Below are 22757 nucleotides of genomic sequence, written 5' to 3' on the forward strand. Positions count from 1 at the left end.
CTTAGGGTAGACTCTGAGCCCCTTAGTTGATGATCTCTCCAAAAAAATACATATTCTAGCCAGGGTACTATGTTAACTTTGTAACCAGACGAAAGTTTTTATTGCATTTTAATACTATTATAAGTTTAGAAGATGCCTTGTTGTTGAAACATTTGTTTTTACATTCGACTAGTAGTCAAACATTTCAGTAGCATAAAAATAAAGTGGCTGGGTACTTCTTCTATGAGTTGATCAGTCTCAGAGTCAAATTACAAAGATTTTAATTATCCCTTACTAAGGAATACATAATAATATTCCTCAATTTAATATCATGTCCAAGAGTGTGTAAATGGCCTTAGGATTTCTAATAAATCCCTGATCCTGTCAAGAGGGCTGCAACTTGTTGCGGATGGGCGGAGCTTACTGCCACGCCCATTTCACCATCGTGAGCTGTCTGCTGTCCAGCAACAGTCAGTCCTCTCGGTGACGTCGCGGAGACCACAAGTATACTGATCATGGCGCGTATGCTGCGATTCGACATGAGCTTCCTTTCACCGGAACGCTGACGACTACTAAAACATAAGGTATGATTCATATTTTATTAATCTTTTAACCGTGGGTTTCTGAGACCAACATTTTCATTTAAAACATATTGTTTTACAAAGAATGACGATATGATTTATAGAGATTTAAGTCTCAGAAATCCATGATAAGGCAATCTTAATCTTGCTGTGGTTTAATGATCAGTAGATTTGTGTACTAATTACTACACTAAAGAAGTCAACTTTACGACTCTGAGTACGACAATTAAGACTATTTTCAAGGACTTAAAGTTATGTGGAGGCTTGTAATTGGATCAGTTGCTCGTAATTTGTGAATTATTTTAAAGAAATCTTCACTTAGGAAAAGTACAATTTCTTTGGACACTATGGATCTAGCCAGAATATTTGTGACAATCGCCATCCTATCGTCATCAACAAATATGTATTGAAATTTGTGCAGCGCCTCTATCGGGCGTAAAGTGCACCAAAATCGGATTTTTATAACCAAATTTTTGAATATCACCAACATTTATATGAAATTACAAAGTATCATAAAGTTTTTACAATAATCTGTAAAAAATACTTAAAAGCGATTAGAAAAAGAGTTCACAGAAGTGCAAAAGATTTCCGTGTTCCGACTATCACCTGTTGAACGCAAGATCATGTTAATTTAAAATAACTCTTTTAGTACAAACTATAAGGTTGCTTTTACAAAGTTGTATGCTCGCAATCCTTTTTTTAACTGAAACTTTCACACGGATCTATTTAATCTTTATTTTTATTAGTTCAACGTGAAATTTAATTGAACCGAAACTTTAGTCGTAACAAACGATCAAAAATTTTCATATATTCATCATATTCACCTCACTACACGTTATCACTGAGAGGCTCGGAGCCTACTGTAAGATTTTCTTTCGTTTCGTATGTTAGGAATGTATAAAATAAGACACAATAAAATCAAAGTTTAAAAACCATATATTAATGTATAACTGTAAATCGTTACTTAAGTTTGTAATTTTACGACAGTTTAAAACTGTGAGATTGTAAATCTAACGATGTTTTCAATTTTACGGTAACATATTACAAAACAGTATAAATAGTTAATTAAAGTGACAATAATGACAAATATCTAGAGTTAATGGTCCAAAAAACACACGGGATTTAACACAAAACTAGCAGTCACCCGCGACTTCGTCCGCTAGGAACAAAAAGACATAATTAGTAGTTTATTCTTCCGGACAATGTTCTATATGTATGCCAAATTTCATCGAGATCCGTTCAGCCGTTCTGGAGATACTTTCAAACATTCATCCATCTAAACATTCGAATTTATAATATTAGTAAGGAGTATGATTATTTTAGTAACGTTTTATTAAGTAAGAAACTAAAATTCAACTTAAAAAAACCCTAGAATGCAAAATACGCCACTGTCAGCTATTCACATCATTTGTCCGGACTAAGTTAAAAATTTCAGCAATTTCTGCTCAGTGGTAATTTAATTTCCTTAAAAACTCTTTACAACATTGTTCCGTGAATAAACTCGAATAGTTTGCATAGATACACTTCTAAGAACACAAATTTTGAAAAAGGAATTTAAAAGGTCATTCGACATAATGAAAAGGGCCTTTCCCAAAAGAGAAACCGCGAATAAAAATCTAACTGTACTATAACTTTTTTTACTACAGTAAAAGCAAATTATTTATCGATAGATAATTTCAACTGCTTACACAGTAATGCAAAAATTATATTCTCTTCCTTGATCTTTTGAAGATATTCAAAAATATTCTCAAGCAAGCAAGTCCGTCCGCGCGGAATAAAAAGAACTCAATTAATAGCCTATGTTCTTCCATGCTATGTTCGACATCTATGCCAAATTTCAGCGATATCCATGTAGCCGTTTTGGAGATACCTTCAAACAAACATCGATGCATCCAATCATTCGCATTTATAATATTAGTAAGATGTATGCATTATATTTTTAAGATTTTAACAAAAAGGAACACAGCAGTAGATTCTTAAACACTGCCTCTACTCTATTACGGCACTCGTTCAATTTTTTTTTTGCTATTACGATCAAAAAAATAATATTTTCAGTTAGATTTATCCTTTATTATAAAACCAAGTTATATTGTAAGAGAAAAATGCTATCAACATTTTGTTGCAAACATTCCAATTATGGAAAGACAAAAAAGTAATGAGATTGAATGTGGATGGCTACAAAGGTAGAGAAAGACCAAAAAAGTATGGATCAATTGTGTGAAAGAGGATATGCATAAGAAGGGGGTTTTAGATGTGACGGCTGATAGAGGTGTATGGAGGAGTACAATACCGTGACTCTCCGTAGGGATAAGGGCAGGTTAATAATGATCGTCGGAGGCTCAGGAGTCAAGCACTTGACTTGCAATCTGCAAGTCCTGGGTTCGGTCCCGCCATGTACCAATGTGTTTTTCGATTTCCGATATATATGTATATTTACCCGACGTTCTTACGGTGAAGGAAAACATCGTGATGTAACCTGCATATATCTGAGAAGAAATTCAAAGATATGTGTGAAGTCAACCAACCCGCACTGCATCAGCGTGGTTAACTATGACCTAGTCCGTAGACCCGTGACTAAGGATAGGCTCCCAGCCTCTCGGTGGGGACGTATAGTGAGCTGATAGAGATGATAATGATTACAACTATAGATAGAATAATTTCTAACATCTTATATGTATAATGACCAAATAAATACCGCATATTGAAAGCAAAAGGTCAACATAACAAAGGTCAGATGAATACTTGAACTTAGTTAGCAAGTGTATTAAAGTTAAAGCGCCGCAAGTTATCTAAGTAAATGCAGTTCATGGATAACTTACGGTATAGTAATTAAGCTTTATCTTCGACAACTTACAATTACTATGTTATAAATACTTACAAGGAAGATGAAATAAAGAAAGTTGCCGGCACTACATGGCCACACGTTGCACAAGATAGAGAGAATTGGGCATCTTTGGAGGAGGCCTTTACCCGAACAGGGGTTCCTACAGAATAGTAATAAATCAGTAAATCGGCTTGATTACAGTGGTATAGGGAGGGAACAATTTTTTTATCAAAAACTAACTGGCGCCCGCGACTCCGTCCGCGTACAAAGAAAAGAAAAGTTATTTACTTTCCGGCAAATATTCGAATTTTTCTCACCTTTTAAACCTTCCCTAGACCTCCACGAACATTTCAAGATAAGATAAATCCATTCAGCCATTCTCAAGTTTTAGCGAGACTAACGAACAGCAATTGATTTTTATATATATAGACTAGCTGTCGCCCGCGACTCCATCCGCGTGGATATATAAAGAACTAGAATTAGTGTAGCCCACCCATTCATCTATCCACATCACATCCATCTAAACATTCGCATTTATAATATTAGTAAGTTAAATAAAAAGCAGCTCTTCAAGACATAAATTCGAAAAAAAAAGTATCCTATGTCCGTCTCCTGGCTCTAAGCTACCTCCTAACTAATTTTCAGCCATATCTGTAAAGCCGTTCTTGAGTTATAAATAGTGTAACTAACACGACTTTCTTTTATATATATAACTTGTAATATGAAGGTATCTTTATCTCTGTTTTAGGAGTAGGAGTATAGAAAGTAGATGATATAAATTATCCGTTTCCTAAACCTAATGTCCTTCATATTATTCAAGTTTTAGGGTCGTCTGTTATGTTTGACACAATGAATCGTTGGCCTTCCGTACGTAATTCCACGAGCTATGACACCGCATGCCTTACGCGACCTTGATACCCGCCATAGTCCGCATTGTTTTAACTTCGGTCTAAAACATAAGCGTTTATAAATGAAATACAAATATAAATAAATTAATTAATTAAACTTCTTTATTGCCATCACACAAAAACGTCGTATCACACAGTAATTACATATATATATATATATATATGACGACAATGGGCTGCAGGCTCAGCGTGTACCGCATGGCATGACCATGACATAGATATAGAAAGTTATATAACAAAAAAAGTATGTTAGATACATAATCGTTTACCAAATCGGTAAAAACATCTACGTGGCCATTAATTTTAAAAAAAGTTTGATCGCCCTAAACTCAGATAACACCTATTCATCATCATCATCAGCTCACTATACGTCCCCACCGAGGGGTTCGGAGCCTACCCTAAGTTAAGGGCGATAAGGCCATAGTAACACCTATTAGATTTAGAAAATCTTTTTTACCATTATAAGACTATCTTTAAGGAATGTAAAAGGCTATATAACAACACCCTGTATCTATCTTATAACGAGTGAGAAGAAAACAAACGTTGCTTGTAAACCTAACCAACCAACATACATAGCGGTGGTGAAAAAAGTATACCAAAGCTATCCATATAATACAAATTCAAGATAAATAATCGATTTTGATTCCGATTTTACTTAAATCGTAATAGAAATCGATTTAATAAATCTTTAGGCTATATCGAATCATGGAGTATAAAATGTATTTAATTCGGTTTGTCTTAACTTCTGGAGTAATCGCTAACCGTTGATTATATTTACTTTATTTGATAATGTATTCAAAATTCAAATTGAAAGAATCGTTCGATTTTCTAATTTAATATATAACTTTGTTGAACTTTGAATTTTCTATTAATCTTTTATTTCAACGAACTCGGCAACTTTGTGGATTAAACATCACCTCCATTCCAAGACCTTCACCATATAGTCAGCTATGGGTCGGAATTCAACTATAAGTTACAATAAAGATTTTTTTCATTAAAAATATCTTTACGCATTTGTTCTCCGTAGTAGATGTTCGTAGTTAATAACTAACTGTCGCCCGCTACTCCGTTGTTTTCTTTCAAGCTATGTTTTAGATCTATGCCAAATTTCAGCGGAATCTATGCAGCCGTTCTGAAGATACTTTCTAGTAAACATTCATATAAACAGTTACATTTATAATATTAGTAAGAAGATTCCGCCTAGGAACTTCCACTTTTCTTTCATAACTTGTATCGTAAAATATCCAACAGCAAACCAAACACGTAATAATACTCGTAAAATATCAACAGTTAATTATAATAACCTTTCGTTTCGTGAGAATAGTTAATACAAACTTTATTGTAGTATCAAGGTCACCCAATTTTTTTTTTACCGATGGCGAATTACTTCGTCCAAAATTTTAGTTCGTCGGAAATATTTTACTTAAAAATTTTCAGTCAGTTCGAGATCGTATTTTGTATTGTTGTTGAATAAAAAACAAACTTGGCTCGAATTTAGCATTTTTTTTAGTTAGCCTATACTAAGGGGGACAATTATTAGTCCGTTCCTTCTATGTTATGTTTCTGGTACGCGTGATTACTTACCAGTAGATTAAACAAATCTAACTTCTTACTAATATTATAAATGCGAATGTTTAGATGGATTGATGTTTGTTTGAAGTTATCTCCAGAACAGCTGAACGGATCTCGCTGAAATTCGGCATAAATGTAGAACATAGTATGGAAGAACACATAGGCTACCAAGTTTTTTGTCGAGGACGACAGCTATTTGTTTATATAAATTTTAATCAACTTAGTATAATTATGAAATGACGAAGTGGACAATCGATCGGTAACATACCTAAAGCACATACATGCATGTGGACATAAGATTAGGGAATAAAATGCAAAACATCCCACGCAAGGGATATTCCACTCTTTGTTGTCTCTTTACGACGTCCACAAACTGTTATTGTCAATAAAACAGCCAATACACGACCACACAGCTTCTTTTATATAATAAAAATTTAATTTTCCCCAATTTTATTAATTCATTATAAAATTAACTTGGGTAATTTCGCTATGAGGGCTACACGGGATAGTAAAAAATGACAGGGTTATATGTAAACTGATATATAAACACGGCTAAACACTCACGTATATACTTCGGGGGGGGGGACCCGACGTATATACGTGAGTGTTTAGCCGTGTTTATATATCAGTTTATAAGTTTTTTTATGTAAATTTACTAATATTTCTTTTCATTCCAAATAAGCTCTAAGATTGTGCTAGGATATGGTTTACGACAATATTCGAATGGCGGAATTCGAACCCCCAACCTCGTGATCGGAAATCCGTACCCTTAACCATTAGGCTATTGACGCTTGAACTTAAGAATAAGAAAATAATCTAAAAACTCAATTTATCTAAAACGCATAGTTACAATTATATTAGACTTTATAATTATTATGTTTTTCAGCATTTTAAGAGTACTTTGGCATTAAAATAAATACAATGTTGCTGCAAAAATATCAAACTGAAATTATCCTGAACTAAGGCAATAAAAGTATAGTCAGAAAGTTGTCCATTTCAATTATCCAGCTCTACATACGTATCCTCATTAAGTAAGTGTGGAAAGCTTTCCCTAGTTCCCTCGCGGCAGAGGATTGACTAAATTAATTGGACGACGGCACTTAAGCGTTTCTTATTCAATAAATCACTTCACTTTACGCATCCTTAGAAATACTAAGATACGGGTTGTTAATTCAACTATATTCTATCGTTGTAAATAAAATTAATTCTAAGTTAATTATATTAAAATTTTTCAAGGTGATATGCAGTTTAATATCGACAGTATTTCCAAACCAATACGACTTAGGTTCTTTCAAGAAGCGTACCATTTCCTTAAATGCTGGCTACGCATCTGCAGTTCTTCTGGTGTTGCGGATGGGCCGCGATGATAACCTTGGTGTTCGTTTATTTTTATAGAATAATAATTGTCACCCACGACTCCATCTGCGCGGAATTTAAAACATAATTAGTAGCCTATATGCGTTCTTCCAGATTATGTGCTTCATCCATGCCAAATTTAATCGAGATCAGTTAAGCTGTTCTGAAGATACCTTCAAACAAACATCCATCTAACATTCCTTTTATAATACTAATAAGATTAACATTTATTTGTTTGAAAAATTGTGATTAATTTTTCAATTTAAATTCAAAAAGATTATTTTTATACCATTGTGATTATTCTCTGAGAACTTTACATATTTTATAAGAAGAGTTTAAACTTTAATAGTAATTTCATAATGCATTAAAAATTGTTGAGAAAGGAACTCGGTCGACACTCGAACGTCCAATGAACGGACATCGCTAAGCCTACGGTTACTCTTTATTATTTTTATTTGCGAAGCAATCGTCCCAGCGGCCGGACGTGTTTGTACAACTCTCCGCAAATACAACAAATTGTAGACGATGTTTACAAGACACGGGACGTTTATCCCGTTTTTTGATTTAAAAAATTATATTCCTTAAAGATCAAGAACAACTTCAGACGTTTAAAAAATATACATTTCTATTAATTTCTATACCTATTTTACTTAGAAAATTGCTTTTAATTGAGTAAAAGCTCTCATCGTTATTTTTCAAGAATCCTTTTGTTCATAATCTTGTACATTTATCAAATACCTTCTGTCGCCCGCGACACCATCCTCGCGGCATTGAAAAAAAAAATTAGTAGCCTACGTGTTCTTACAGACCATGTTCTATAACTATGCCAAATTTCAGCGAGCTCCGTTCAGTCGTTCTGGAGATACTTTTTAACAAACATTCAATCATTCGTCCATTCAAACATTCGCATTTATAATATTGGTAAGAACATAGTATAATAATGACCGTGTTATGGCTAGTTAACTCGAACATACATCAAAGTGAACTGTGGACAGACTGCAGAAACATTGTGTCGAGTAATGAACTTGTTTAAATCCTTCTATAATTACGTAAGATTGTTAGTTGTTTTTCATATAAAAACTAAAGAAAGTTGTAGAGGAAATTTTCACTCACTAGCCCCCAACGGTCTCGCTGCGATAACTATACAGCGTTCATCTCTTCAAACTGTTCAGCGGTAAAACGGCACGCAGTCGCTGCGACGAGATGCACAAATTTAATCGTGGTTAGTTCAAGATATCGTTTGTCCGTAGGGCGAGAGCCCAGGGCCGGAGCGGCGTAACGGCGAATGTGAGCCGCCCGCCGTGGACATGGCAGCGACGCCATCCGCCCCTGCGCCCGCGCCCACCCCCGCCCGCGACGACCATGCACCACCGCCTGTACAACCACCTGTAAGTCATACTGATATTTTTAAGGAGTAAAACTACGTTTTGGAGTATAGGTAATTCACCAAAAGGTACCTAATGCGTCGTAACACACAGACACGTACACAGACAACCTGCGACTAATTTTTTGGCACAAGTCTTAGAAATTCCAATGTGTTTTAGTTTTAATAATTCTTTTAAGTTATATTTTTCAGTAATAAGCACTTTTAGGTATTGATTATTGTAACACAGCAACATCAGAAGACTCGTTCCATCGTTGTGTCGCTGACGCCCGCGCGGGAGCGAGAAACATGGGCGAAGAAGGTCGAGTTCCTGCTGGCTGTCGTCGGGTTTGCGGTCGATCTCGGCAACGTGTGGCGCTTCCCTTACATCTGCTATCAAAACGGCGGCGGTGAGAACACTCTATAACTTAAAAACGTTAAAAAAATTGGTGTGAAATATTTGTACCAAAAGTTTTCGATGGAAACATACTCCAACATTAAGATAACTGTTTACTTTTTAATCGTACCTTACCTTATCTTATGCTTGCTTCATAAAGCAGAATATCAAAAGAATAAGTCTGCTTTTCTAGTCCATTGTCCACCTTTTTCATTTGTAAAAAGTCTTTGTACGTTAGGTGCGTTCCTGATCCCGTACTGCATAATGCTGCTCTTTGGTGGTCTTCCTCTGTTCTTCATGGAGCTGGCGCTGGGGCAGTACCATCGCTGCGGATGTCTTACACTCTGGAAGAAGATCTGTCCTGCACTTAAAGGTAGGACTTGATTAAATCTTCAATAACATCACGAGACAAAATCTAATTTAATTACGTTTACTTTTTATATCATAAGGTAACAAACGAGCGAGCGGCCTCCGGAAATCGCTGGAATAGCTAATAGTTGCCCATAAAATACGGAATTGCATATACTTTACCAATCTTTATTTGACGGAGGCGGGGATGCACAAAAATAGAATATTTTCCTTTCTCCAGGCATCCTCTCATCCGGAAATCCACTTCCTCTTCCCTTATAAAAAAAAGGGTGAGAAGGGAAAGAGGACTAAAAAAACTCCGGGACGGAAAAACTTACGTAGTCATTTTCATTCATATCAAAATTAACTATGCTTTTGACATCACACTAATGAGGTTATGTTACTAAAATAGCAAATTACTTGATATTCACTTAATTTTTTTGTAACCATTATACTTATATATAATTAATAACTGTCGCCCGCGACTCCGTCCGCGCGGGATTAAAAATAGATGTTGGCCGAATCTCAGACTTACTCAATATGCTCACAAAATTTCATGAGAATCGGTCAAGCCGTTTCGGAGGAGTATGGGAACGAAAATTGTGACAAGAGAATTTTATATATAAGATATATATAATTAAAATTTACTATTTACCCATAAACATACACTAATTTTGTTGAGGAGTTAACTCAATTTATCTGATAGATCAGCTTGAGTATCTTACGACTGTTATAAAGAATTATATTGCATAAACGTTTTAACTGATGAAGGACTTACCGCACATCCCATGAGACTGCCTCCTGTAAGCACTCCGCATTCATAATGATTGATTGACTAGCAAACAATAAAATAACCATTTGGGAAATCTCGATAATAATTCTACTATAGATAAAAATATATAATATACAAATACTTTAATATTGATCTTTTAAATATCTTTTAATTCATTGCACGCAATTTCTTTGATACATTTTTGCATTAGAAATAAATGAAAATCAATTCACGATCAACGATCTTTGTATGTGTAATTGGCATTAAATTAGTTACCAGTTTAGAAGTTCATCGTGTCATCGACGTTTCACCACACAATTTCAAATAGAATCAACATAACCTCATTTCGTTCCCCACTAGAGCAGTCTATCGAGCATTACAACGCAAGACCTTTATAAATATACAAGAGGCAATGCTTTTAAGACAAGACAAATGGTGGCCACTCAATGGATAGTGCTTGTTAAAATGTATGAAACCCACGAATTATCCAATTTGCAACGGCCGAGTAACACTTGGCGGGAAAAGTGACGGAATTGCGCGCGTTCACAGATTGTATAAAACGTTTAGGAATCAATCGTGTCTATGGTAATGTCGAATCATTGATGCTGTAAGGAGATTTAATCTTATTGTAATATTTTAGTTTCTTTCTATTTCACATTTCTTTCAAATGGTGTATCTTACTATTACAATATTTTAACACGACATATACAAGTGGATCTACGTGTGAACTCTTAAAAACTATCTAGATTATTGATCTAGAATCCTACTTAATAAGTAGACTCTGTGTTCTTCCAAACTATGTTCTACATCTATACCAAATTTCAGCGAGATCCATGACGCCGTTCCGGAAACACCTCGAAACAACATCAACATTCGCATTTATAATATTAGTAAGATACATACGTCGCGTACGACTCTCGGAACGTGTAGAAATATTAGATAAAAGCATAGATTCATTTAACTTTTTTTAATATTTTCCAGTATCCCTAACTGGTACATTCAGAAAGAGCCTGATCTGTCAGACAAATATTAACTGTGCTCTCCGCGCTTCCCGTCCGACCGTTTTGAACTCTCCAAATTCGATGCCTGTTGAATTAACGTACAAATTGTCTACGCAAACTAGTTGTTTAAACAACAATATAGGACTATTTTTTCCTCTTATTAGGAATAACCGTTGAATTTATTTACCTACGATTTGTCCAATATATTCATTTTTATCTGATAATCGCGCCATCATATTATTAATCTAAAGGTCATTTTTAAATCCGTTATAGTGAAAATAAAGTCGATAAAATGAAGGGACAATTAGAATGTAAAATCTTCAGATAATTCTAATTATGATTTTTTCTGAAGATACCTATTTCTGTGGAATTTCTTTACAAAATTCCTTTTCTACAAAATTGCCCTTATAATATATTTTTAAGGTGTATAGCATTTTTATTCGTGTTGCCAGTTTATCGCTCGGAGGTCGACTCCTGTCACATAATTTGACCAATTCGATATCTTTCAGAAAGTTTCACCCTCAGCAACTTATTGGTGATTTATAAAGTTCTTTGTTTAAGTAAAGAAGTTTGTTAAAATTTCTGAACACAATTGCTTTCTTTGATTTTATTTAATTTTGAAGTTCGATATTTAAAATTTATTTAAAAAGGAAGGTACACTAATAGATTCTGGCTTTATAAAATTTTTTATAAAATCGCATCTTAATTTTAAAAAAAGGTTTATTGTACCAACTTAAGAATATTTATACTTCATACATATATTTACAAACATGTTTTCCGTCCTCATCAATATGCTTGCTGATGGCGTATATTCTGTTATCTGTACCCCATGCATCATCCCCTCGCCACCCTCACCCCTCGCCCCCTCACTCGCTTATCAAGAAATCGTGACTCCCCGCTTTGCTGCTGAATCACTTATAGCATTCACTTATAAATGTTACACGGTACACGAATTGTATAATACTAAAATTTTTAGAAATAAAAATGTACAAAAAAAATATTATCCTCCTTTGAAGTTTTGCTCTCCGTGTTAAAATTAAGTTAAACTGGTTATTTTTTTTTTAATTAAAATCATTGTTAGAGTTATTAGACATTCTTACGATGTTTTATCTGTGTAATTGACATTTCTAATATTAACAGACGAAGACAACTAGTAATAAGCTACGTAAAATAAAAATATAAGTTTCTCATCACTTCATTTGTGTACCGTGGCATGACGATTTAACAGAATCTTGAAGATTTGTTATCAATCGTCATAAATAACACCATCTCGCAACCTAAACCAATTAACGACATCCAATACAGTGTCATTTGATTACCCGATAGATGGCGCTGATTCGATCAAACATGGCGTCCCGAGTTCGCGCCAACTTTGCGTTTGCACAAATTGATGCTCGCACCGGATGATTAATTTGATTCTAAACGTTTAGAGATTTATTGTGAGACGGCAAAATGGCTTAATCCAGTTTTATACCCACTTGTGAGAGGCTTTAATTTAATTAGAACTTGGTTTATTGTACCCGTGTTTTGTTGTTTTTGTTCTTGTTATTTTAATTTGTACGCTGTATGTATGTAACAGACGATATTCATTTGTTTAATTCTCTATGAACAAACTGCAATTTGCTACGAGACTGCTACACGCATTTATTCTACTGTAATGTGCTACGCTACATAATTGTTTGTCTGCAGGTGTGGGTTACGCGATTTGCATGATCGACATCTACATGGGCATGTACTACAATACGATCATCGGCTGGGCAGTGTACTACTTGGTGGCTTCGTTGGCTTCTCTAGGCTCGCAGTTACCATGGACAAGTTGCGACAACGAATGGAACACGCCGCTCTGCACACCCATCACATCGCCCCAGATCTTTCTCAACGCGACTACGCCTGCTAAGGAATTCTTCGAGTAATGCTATTTAAGAGACAGTTGACTATGTTTTAGAATTATGATGGTCCTAACACCACTTAAGATATTATTTGAAATAAGACTCTAGATTTATTATATAAAATAGCTGTCGCCGAAGGCTCCGCGGAATTAAAATAAAACCTAATTTCAGCAACATCCATGCAGCGGTTCTGTAGATACCTTCAAACAAACAACCATCCATTCATCTATCGATCCATTTATAATATTACTAAGATTCCATAGCTCATCTCTGTTAATTTTGATATTCGTTACCTGATATTCGAGTTTGATAATAATATTCGGAGTCTACAATAATGTGTATTTCCAGACGCAACGTGCTGGAACAACAAAGGTCTAACGGACTGGACGACATGGGTCCAATTAAGCCGTCACTTGCACTCTGCGTTTTTGGAGTCTTCGTCCTCGTCTACTTCTCGCTGTGGAAAGGTGTTAGGAGTGCTGGCAAGGTATATCCAAGAAATTTTATATCCACTATTAATGTCAGATGTTTACCATTGGAACAATGTATTTACTTACTAGTTTTGACATTGGCACATGAAATCTGGAAATCTGGTACTTTTTGCTATAGTTTTAATTTAATTTGTTGTTGTTTAGGTGGTATGGGTGACAGCTCTGGCTCCGTATGTGGTATTACTGATTCTGCTTGCGAGAGGTGTCACCTTGCCGGGAGCTACTGAGGGTATCCGTTACTACCTTACGCCTGAATGGCATAAGTTGCAAAACTCCAAGGTAATTTTTATCTCTATAACTTCCATTTTCACAATGAGCTGTTGATGCACTATGAGTTTTAGACAGTGTAGGGGGCAGACCGGAAAAAGGGATATGGAAAGGATAAGGAAAGACAAGGTCGGAATTGGACCTACTTTCCTATCAAGTTCATCAGCTTAGCATAAAACATTCACAGAGAAAATCTTGTCAAAGTATTAACATACTGGTAAACCAGGCCAACAATAACTATTGCAGCACCAATAATTTGGCTTTTCTATCTAAATCTTACGTATATTTCTTAGGTGTGGATCGACGCAGCATCTCAGATCTTCTTCTCCCTGGGCCCTGGCTTCGGTACACTATTGGCGCTGTCCAGCTACAACAAGTTCGACAACAACTGCTACCGCGACGCACTCCTCACATCTTCTATTAACTGCCTCACCAGCTTCCTTGCGGGATTCGTCATCTTCTCCGTTCTAGGGTTAGAATTTTAAGTGTTATTTCAGATCTAATCGAAAAAAAAGATTACTATTAAATTTAATTATAGAAGCCGTTCACAGTCGTCCACAATTGCAGATGCTTTGCCAACCTTTAATAAGAGAGGTGGGGACGAAAAGGAAGGGAAATTACCCTCTTTTTGTACGTCGCCTCGCACAGAAAGAGAATACTGACTTGTTTATACACAGATTACAACCGTGGAAACTTTTATTGTTTTTCTGTGCATCAGGTACATGGCGCACGTGCAGAACAAGAGCATCGAAGAGGTGGGTTTAGAGGGCCCGGGGCTGGTGTTCATCGTGTATCCAGAGGCCATAGCCACCATGACTGGTTCCGTCTTCTGGGCAATCATATTCTTCCTCATGCTCATCACCTTGGGACTGGATAGTACTTTTGGAGGTTATATTTATATTTGTATACTTATAATGTAAAAAATGAATAATTAATAATAACAGTTTAGCGGCAAACAAAAGAATTTCGAAGAGTTTTTTTCCTTAAAACTAGATTTTCTTTACACATTTCCTGGAATTCGATCCTATAACCTTAAGTAAAAACTTGTGACTGAGACACGTAATAAGTTAAACATTTGTATTAAAAACCTTTCATATTGAGGCTCCTATAGAGTTTTGTGAATGAAAGAACCAATTTGAATAACCCATTCAATTCAAGTCTTGGCAGAATAAAGATTACCTCCTTTTGATGTCGAATTTAATAAAAGCCATTTTCCATATAAAGTGATATTAAAAGACAAGAATATAAAAAAAAGAATTTAAAAAAACACAAACAAATAGAAAAAAAATATTACCAAAGGCTTAATCGTGAATTTAAAATGGCGTAACATGTATACGAACGGAAAGGCTATCGTTGTTTTTTTAAAAGAGAATTAGTGGGATGGCAAAATTGTTGGTTTAAAGGGTTTTACGATATTGAAGACTCACGGTTCAATTGTTCTGTATAGGTTTAGAAGCAGTGACTACAGCACTTTGTGACGAATATCCTCGCGTATTGGGAAGACATCGAGAGATATTTGTTGCTGTTCTTTTGCTCTTCATCTACATTTGCGCTTTGCCGACCACAACATACGTAAGTAGTCCCTTTAAATTAGCAAGAACTTAAGAATATTCATCGTTTTTTTCTCTTTATTGTTTTACAGTTGGAATAATGGTAGTTGATTTTATAACCCATTTTAGGATTCCTACCATGAAACCTAGTGAACCGAGTCTACGTCAGTACGAGCGAAAAAAGAGTTTTCTCTATAAGCGATAAAAATATCGTGTTCCCTTGAAACTCTTGCTTATGGTTCGACTGTAAATATTTTGCGTCTAATGTCCACTCTAAACGGATCGTCAGGCAATATTATACTTAATATTTACGACTGTATACAAACATTTCTTTACGATTTAATTCGACAATAAAATAATATCAAGTTAACTTCAACAAGGGTTCTTCAGAGTCGAAGGATTACGATGATAGCTTTTTTGGTATTACGTTTTGTTTCAAATCAGCAGTTGTTTTATGATATATGTTACGGCAAATTGAAGAATTTCAATGCGTAGAACAAATGGAGCGTAGCTTGTGTGTAGCGAGCGATTATCGACATCATAATAGAAATAAAGTTTAAAGCAAAATAACATTTGGCCGTATTATTTCGTAGTATTATTGTACGCGTCCATTGGTCCACGCCCGACGCACGGCCCGCAACGGATTTTAGTTTCTTTATATGATTTTACATAGCTGCGTCCATCATCCGTGTCGTCCGCATCGCATCAAGAGAAATCAAATTCGTTTAATTCCTGCATGCAGTACGTCCATAGATGTCCTTACGACAATAGACGCGTACCTTTAGCTAACATTGTTAATAAACTCACGTGATAAATAACACCGCTATCTTACAACCATACCTCTGGACGTGTTTGAATAATTCAACACTACCCACTCAACACGATGACCCGACGAAAGATTGACTACTGGCACTATACACTTTTGTTTCTGACTTATGTTTTATTTATTGAATACTAACATGGTTTAGTGTACTACGTCAAGTACTTCTATAGTAAGTAAGTGCAAAACGGCACTTGAACATACTGAGTTTCCACTTTAAAAATTATTTATCTTCGTTTTATTTCCAAAGACAGTAAAAGGTCACCATGATAGATGGATCTTTTATTGATTGCCAATTTTGTTGGACTGTATAACGCCACTAGTTATGATGAAACTACATTTTACATACGAAAAGTAGTTCTTCGCACAGTTTTTATCATAAACAACAGATAAGAACCACCGATTTTTTTGGCCATTCCACACTGGCTTTCTCAGAATTAAAATGATTTCAAAGACTAAATACGTATCCCACTTAAATTCTACTTTCATCAGGGCGGTGTATACTTGGTGGATCTCCTGAACGTCTACGGCCCTGGTCTGGCGATCTTGTTCCTGGTGTTCGCGGAGGCTGCAGGCGTGTGCTGGCTGTACGGCGTCGACAGATTCTCTGCCGACGTACGCAGCATGCTTGGACACACGCCCGGGATATTCTGGCGCGCTTGCTGGACTTATATCAGGTAACAACCACAAATAAAAGCGATAAATACTTCTTAGCCAAAACCTTATTAGTCCAAGAAACACATCATTTTTTTTATAATACTTTAAGAAAATACGCTTTTTTCCAATTTAATGATTGTCACTTGCAATAGATAGCCGGGAATAATTAAATAATATGTTTATATCCCACCTTCTCTTAGTCCTGTGTTCCTGCTTGGTCTGTTCGTATTTTCCGTGTTATCACACGAGGAGATGTTGGGCGGCGAGTACACGTACCCTGGCTGGTCTATTGCTGTCGGCTGGGTGATGACAGGCACCACCGTCTCTTGTGTGCCTTTGTACATCATCTACAAGTTCATCATAACCCCGGGCAGCTTCTGCCAGGTATGCTGTATTATAAATACTGGAGAGATATTGTTGCATAGTTGAATAGTTCACTTTTAAAGCCATAAGTGGTCAATTCTTCAATGTTCTTTCAAGTTTAGAATTCTTGACTTATTTATTTTCATTAGAAATTTGTCCGAGACATAGTCTACAGTGGTTACTTTTTACACTGAAACTTTGCAGTACAATTTGTTAACGATTTATTTTGTTTTCTTCTGTACATACATATATATGACTTTGACATTTTATAAGGCATTTTTTGTACTAAATATTATAATTTGTAAGATTTCTAGCATTATGAACAGCATATATGTTCTTGACAAAGAAATTTATTTTAAGAGTGAAGGCAATTGTTTAATTTCTCATGTTTTTGCAGCGTATAAGAACAATTAAGCGACCAGAGGAGAGTTCGGCACCGGCGGGCGAAGTGGCCGTCTGCAGCCTGTGACTGCCGCCTCCCGTCGAGTGGCTTGTCTAACTCTGATCTTATTACGTACGTATCTTACCTTGATCAATCTATAGAAGTATTAACAGAGAAGGAGAGAATGACAACAATATGTAACATTCTAACTCTTTCTTTCACCGTGTCTGATTCTAAACATAAATAATTAATTCTTGTATGTTTTGACTACATTATTATCTTATCTCGCTTATAGTCAAATTCAATCGAAATAATATAATGTTATATATTTAAATATAATTCGGATATGTATTTTTTCATCAATACAAAGTTCATATTGTTAACTATAGAACAGAAGATTTTGGTCAAGACTCTGTCTACACGGAATTAGAAAAAACTTCATAAGTAGCGTGTAGACGTGTGCGTCTATGTTCTATATCTGTGCCAAATTTCATTAAGCACTATTGAGCCATTCCGGAGATACCTTCTGTAGCATTGGTTGCGTTATATTTAGCTTGTTCACGTATCGACACGTGCTGCCGGTCCAAAGGTCCAACATCGACTGTGTACGCTCGAGACAAACAACACTACATTTATGCCTACACTACAACTTCAAACATCCATCCATCTACCTAAACTTTCGCATTTATAATATTAGTAAGATTGAAAATTTTACGATTATTCTTTTCCAGTATCATCAAAATCAAATATGCCGATAGAAAATATACTGGAGGTTCACAAGTACATTTCATAACTAGTGTTTTGTCGTTATAAAATAGTGATTTAAATTTGCTTATTATTTATTTTGCGTAATTCAAAAGTGTGTATTCAGAGATAAGAATAAAATATAAGTTTAATGTTTTAGTAAAATGCTTTGGTAATAAAGTTTATATAATCGTAGTGTTTTTAAGTACATAATATCATAATCTCAAATATCACGTTATTTATTTACTGTAGTTTCTAGGCTACTAATTAAATATAATCGATATAATTATATAATCGCTACATAAATAATATTTAAGATATAAAAAGTTAGAAATGGACGGGTTGTAGCTTGTAAATTATAATTAAGTTTTTTTTTCTAAATTTAAATAATATAAGATTCTTTTTTGTTTCATAAAATATATGTCAGTTTTGAGTACGAGTTTTCCAGTCATATATATTTCGTTCATAAATTCCATCTAATGTTTACGAATTTTCAAATTATTTTTATGTAAAAATATATACGTAAAAGTAACATTTTTCTTATTTTAAATGTTATAATAAAATTGTAAATATAAATAAAATTGCTGAGCAGACTATAAAATAAAAAATATATGCTTATTTATAATTACTTATTTATTTATATATATTTCTGTATTCTCGGGCAATGAATACAGAAATATGACATACATGTTGTGAAAACATAATACATAGATGTTAGTGTAGTTGATTCATTACTCTTATATACTTAAGGTTATATATTAAAGAAAAACTGTATTATGTAATGTGTTGTAGAGCTTATGTGTTGATATAATATATAGGCGTTTAGCTGCCTTGTAACTTTAGTGTAACATATATGTGTTTGCAACATTGAAGTACTTAGACTACATAATATTTAAAAGGTATATAACAAAAAAAAATTGATATCCAATACTTATAGTTTTATAGATGTTTGTAGTAGAATTTTACTAAAAATGTATTAATTATATTTAATGTAGAAATGTAGAAAAATATATAATCTTATTTATATAATAAATAAACTCGTATTTAACTATATATTTAATCCGCATGTTAATCTATAAATTTAATAAATTGTGTAACTTGGTAGTGAAAATTAGTGTTTTTATAAAAAAATTAGCGAAAATTGTTCATATACCCACAAAAACAGTTATTTTTTTTTAGTTAAAATTATTTATTGTAATTAAGTTGTTAACGATTAACTGTTGTTGTGTTAGGGAAATATATAATCTAAAAAAAAACTGTTTAATAAAATAACAAATGTCTAGATGGGGCATGTGTCAGCCATTGCATGTCTCTCTAGATGTTTGTTTTAAAAAAATATTGTGTTTTATTCATAATTCCTTTAGAAAATTCAATAGTATTTAAAACCAACAACATTTAAGTTCTGATGTTCAGTTGAAACTGAACTAATCAAACCCTAACTACCGATACCAAACGCAACCGTTAACGCCAAAATGGCAAAAATCAAATCGGCACAAATTATCTCTATACGTCCCCACCGAGGGGCTCGGTGCCTACCCAAGTTAGGGGTGACTACGCCATAGTCAACCACGCTGGCCAAGTGCGGGTTGATTTCACACATACCTTTGAATTTCTTCATAGATATGTGCAGGTTGCTTCACCATGTTTTCCTTCACCGTAAGAACGTCAGATAAATGTACATATGTAAATCGAAAATCGAAAAACACATTGGTAAATGGTGGGATTCGTACCCAGGACCTGCAGATTACAATTCAAGTGCCTAAACCGCTGATCCACGGACGCTAACATATTTCAAACTTTTCAATATTTACAAAATATCTGTCACATAAACGTCACAGCCGTCTAGTTTCTGACAATACTAAAAATTATTTGACATAAAAAAAATCAAAAAGCGTACAACGTACAAAAATATCAACAATTAAAAGTTTAAAGATAAATTTCAAGTTTTGCGATGTGTGTTGTGTTCTAAACATGCTCGGCCTGGAAGGGGAGCTACTGGAAACCAGCCAGCGGCGCAAGCATGGCGGTCCAGTCTGTAAGCTATTGTACACTCTACGTAAGTACTGTTCTCATTATATTAAGATAGGCCAATAATAGACAACGAAGTAACCTAGAACGTCGAGGAAGTTCACTGCAGTGTTAAATTACAATAATACTAGAAAGACAAAATTTCGTGGAACTCCAAAGCAACGCAGATATGTCGCTATTGCATTGGGGCACAAGCCCATCTTACAATGTGACTTTCGACACAGAAGCTTTGATAAGACCAAATGGATTGAATCTGTCAAATATAGTACACATATGATGTTAACTATTTTAAGAGAGAAAATAGCAAGGATAATCGCAATAAACAACTCATGTAGATATAATATAAAGATTGATTCACAAAGTAGTCGGAGTAAATAGGTAGAATGTGTAGGATCTGGCCACACGCCGCGGGAACACGATAGTGACGTGGCTGAGTTGCAACGGCGAGGGCTGGGGGATGGGCCCCACGGCGGTGTTCGCCAGCGCCGCGGCCCTCTTCCTGTACAGCGAGCTTCAGGCGACCATCAACTCTGGCGGCGCTCCGGCGCACCCTACATTGCTAGAGAATATGCTCATAGTAAAAACTCTTACTGTATCTTCCTCTAACTCATTAGTGGCCTTGCGTAGTTACGAGTACGTTGTTATACAAATTAAGTATAAATAGCCTTTAATTTTGAATCCTTAAATGTCTTCAAGTGTAATTAAAATTCGCTTCCTACCACTCTCGCAAAATGAACTTTTGTAACTAACTTTATCTTAGTCACGTTATTTTAGTGGCTTTTTGTTCCATCAAGTAGTCTAGGAATATTTTCTATGGGTAATTAGACCATATTTCGAATATCCATTTTATTTAATATTTCAGTCGACGATGGTACTGGGAATGCTGGCGCTTATGGTCCACCTGTGGGTGTGTTTCACGCGGTTTTTCCTGTGCTATTTGGACACTTTAATTAGAGACGTAAGTATATTTAATCCGTACATAAAAATCATTAATAAAATTAATGAATAGGCCAAAGAGAAGACGATGAAATAAAAGGAAATAGTGCATTCGAAGTCTTACTATCCGTGAACCAGAGTCCAGGCGTCCTGTTAGAGATGACAACGGTGGGCCTACTGGGAGGGGAGAGCGAGCTCGTGCCGTTGGGTCCGCTAACGCGCTTCCTGCGCCAACAGCAGGGACAAATACACATCACCGCATGCTGGTTCCTTGCCCTCTGCTATGCAGACTTCATCAGGAAGCACTACTGTGAAAGATTCACCGTGCCCTACATAGAGCAGTGGTTTGTATATTGAACCTTCGCCTTACTTCCAACTAAAAATATCTTAGCCTTTAAATTAAGATGGAAGTTAGCTAGTACTAATTTTGATTACTCAAATCAGGAAAAACGAACTGCATGTCTTCACTGCCCGAGGAGTGGACAGGACCATTATGAACCTCCAGACATTCGTAGCCAAAGTGCAGCAGCGCCTCGGCAGGCACGAGTCTGAACCGCCGCCAAATAGCTACGCACAAACGTAATACTATTTTATAACTCCAGAATGTATTAATTGCTTTTATATTTTAGATTCACTATTGTTATAATAACCGTTTTAAAGCAGAAGACAATAAGCTTAATCAGATATAACTAGCAAGCCTTGTTTTAGTGATACAGTAACCAAATCACCATCTGCATGCTTTTAACCGAAAGTTCCAGCCTGAGATTACACGTCAAGTGGTACTGGTAACTTTAGGTTTTCTGTTTTCACCTAGAGTGACAGTACGCTGTACACGAGGAGAGCGTCGTCGGTGGACCTGCGGGCATACGCGGCGCAGCTGGCGCACCCCTGCCCAGTTGGCGGCCAGCGCACCAGCGACTCCGCCCTCTATGTCAAGAAGCACGACGGACCTCTTCCGCCTCTCCCCTTCCCGATACAAACTAGTGACACCACTGGCGAAGCGATCGAGAAGCTTAAACATTTTATAAATGTAATTGTAATTATAACATCATCATCATAAGGTCACTATAGGTCCCCACTGTGGGGCCTGGAGTCTACCCTACGTTACGAGGTAACTAGGCTGTCAACCACGCTGTAAATTAAAAACGCATTGGTACATGGTGGGATTCGAACCCGCCTGTAGATTACATGTCAAGTGCTTAACCTCTGAGCCAACGCCGCTCTTTTGGTTGTAATCATATTTCTTAGCATATTATTGATAACTGAAGTGAACAATGATGATGATCAAAAATACATATATACACGTATCTAACCAATCATCATGTTAATGTTATTTTTATTATCATTGTATCATCTATTCCAGGCCACCAGGTGTTATTGTAACACCGACAAGCCATGTGAATACCCTCGTGTTGAAGAAGCTACGTCAACAAATGTTTTATGGCGTTGAAAATGTTGTACAAGAAAAAAATGAAAATAAACTAATTAATATCATGAGGTTTTGTATGTTTTTATTTCTCTCCACAGTG

The 22757-nt window shown here is 35.5% G+C and overlaps 2 protein-coding genes across 2 annotated transcripts; both read left to right on the forward strand.

Moving 5' to 3' along the window:
* Window positions 1–470: 470 nt before the first annotated feature.
* Window positions 471–17673, forward strand: Sert (serotonin transporter). The gene is made up of 13 exons (XM_013308778.1): window positions 471–563; window positions 8471–8608; window positions 8834–8993; window positions 9219–9353; window positions 12791–13010; window positions 13339–13477; window positions 13626–13760; window positions 14042–14220; window positions 14467–14636; window positions 15196–15320; window positions 16611–16795; window positions 16976–17159; window positions 17536–17673. Exons 2-13 carry the CDS (start codon window positions 8528–8530, stop codon window positions 17605–17607), a joined length of 1785 nt encoding a protein of 594 aa, XP_013164232.1. The 5' UTR covers window positions 471–563; window positions 8471–8527; the 3' UTR covers window positions 17608–17673.
* A 2436-nt stretch (window positions 17674–20109) lies between these two features.
* LOC106115536 (uncharacterized) lies at window positions 20110–22720 on the forward strand. Its single transcript, XM_013308965.1, has 7 exons — window positions 20110–20320; window positions 20684–20869; window positions 21155–21250; window positions 21367–21572; window positions 21673–21807; window positions 22045–22258; window positions 22592–22720. Exons 1-7 carry the CDS (start codon window positions 20285–20287, stop codon window positions 22676–22678), a joined length of 960 nt encoding a protein of 319 aa, XP_013164419.1. The 5' UTR covers window positions 20110–20284; the 3' UTR covers window positions 22679–22720.
* Window positions 22721–22757: the final 37 nt, after the last annotated feature.

Source organism: Papilio xuthus, unplaced genomic scaffold (genome assembly GCF_000836235.2).
Source record: "Papilio xuthus unplaced genomic scaffold, Pxut_1.1 DF827789.1, whole genome shotgun sequence".
Taxonomy (NCBI): domain Eukaryota; kingdom Metazoa; phylum Arthropoda; class Insecta; order Lepidoptera; family Papilionidae; genus Papilio; species Papilio xuthus.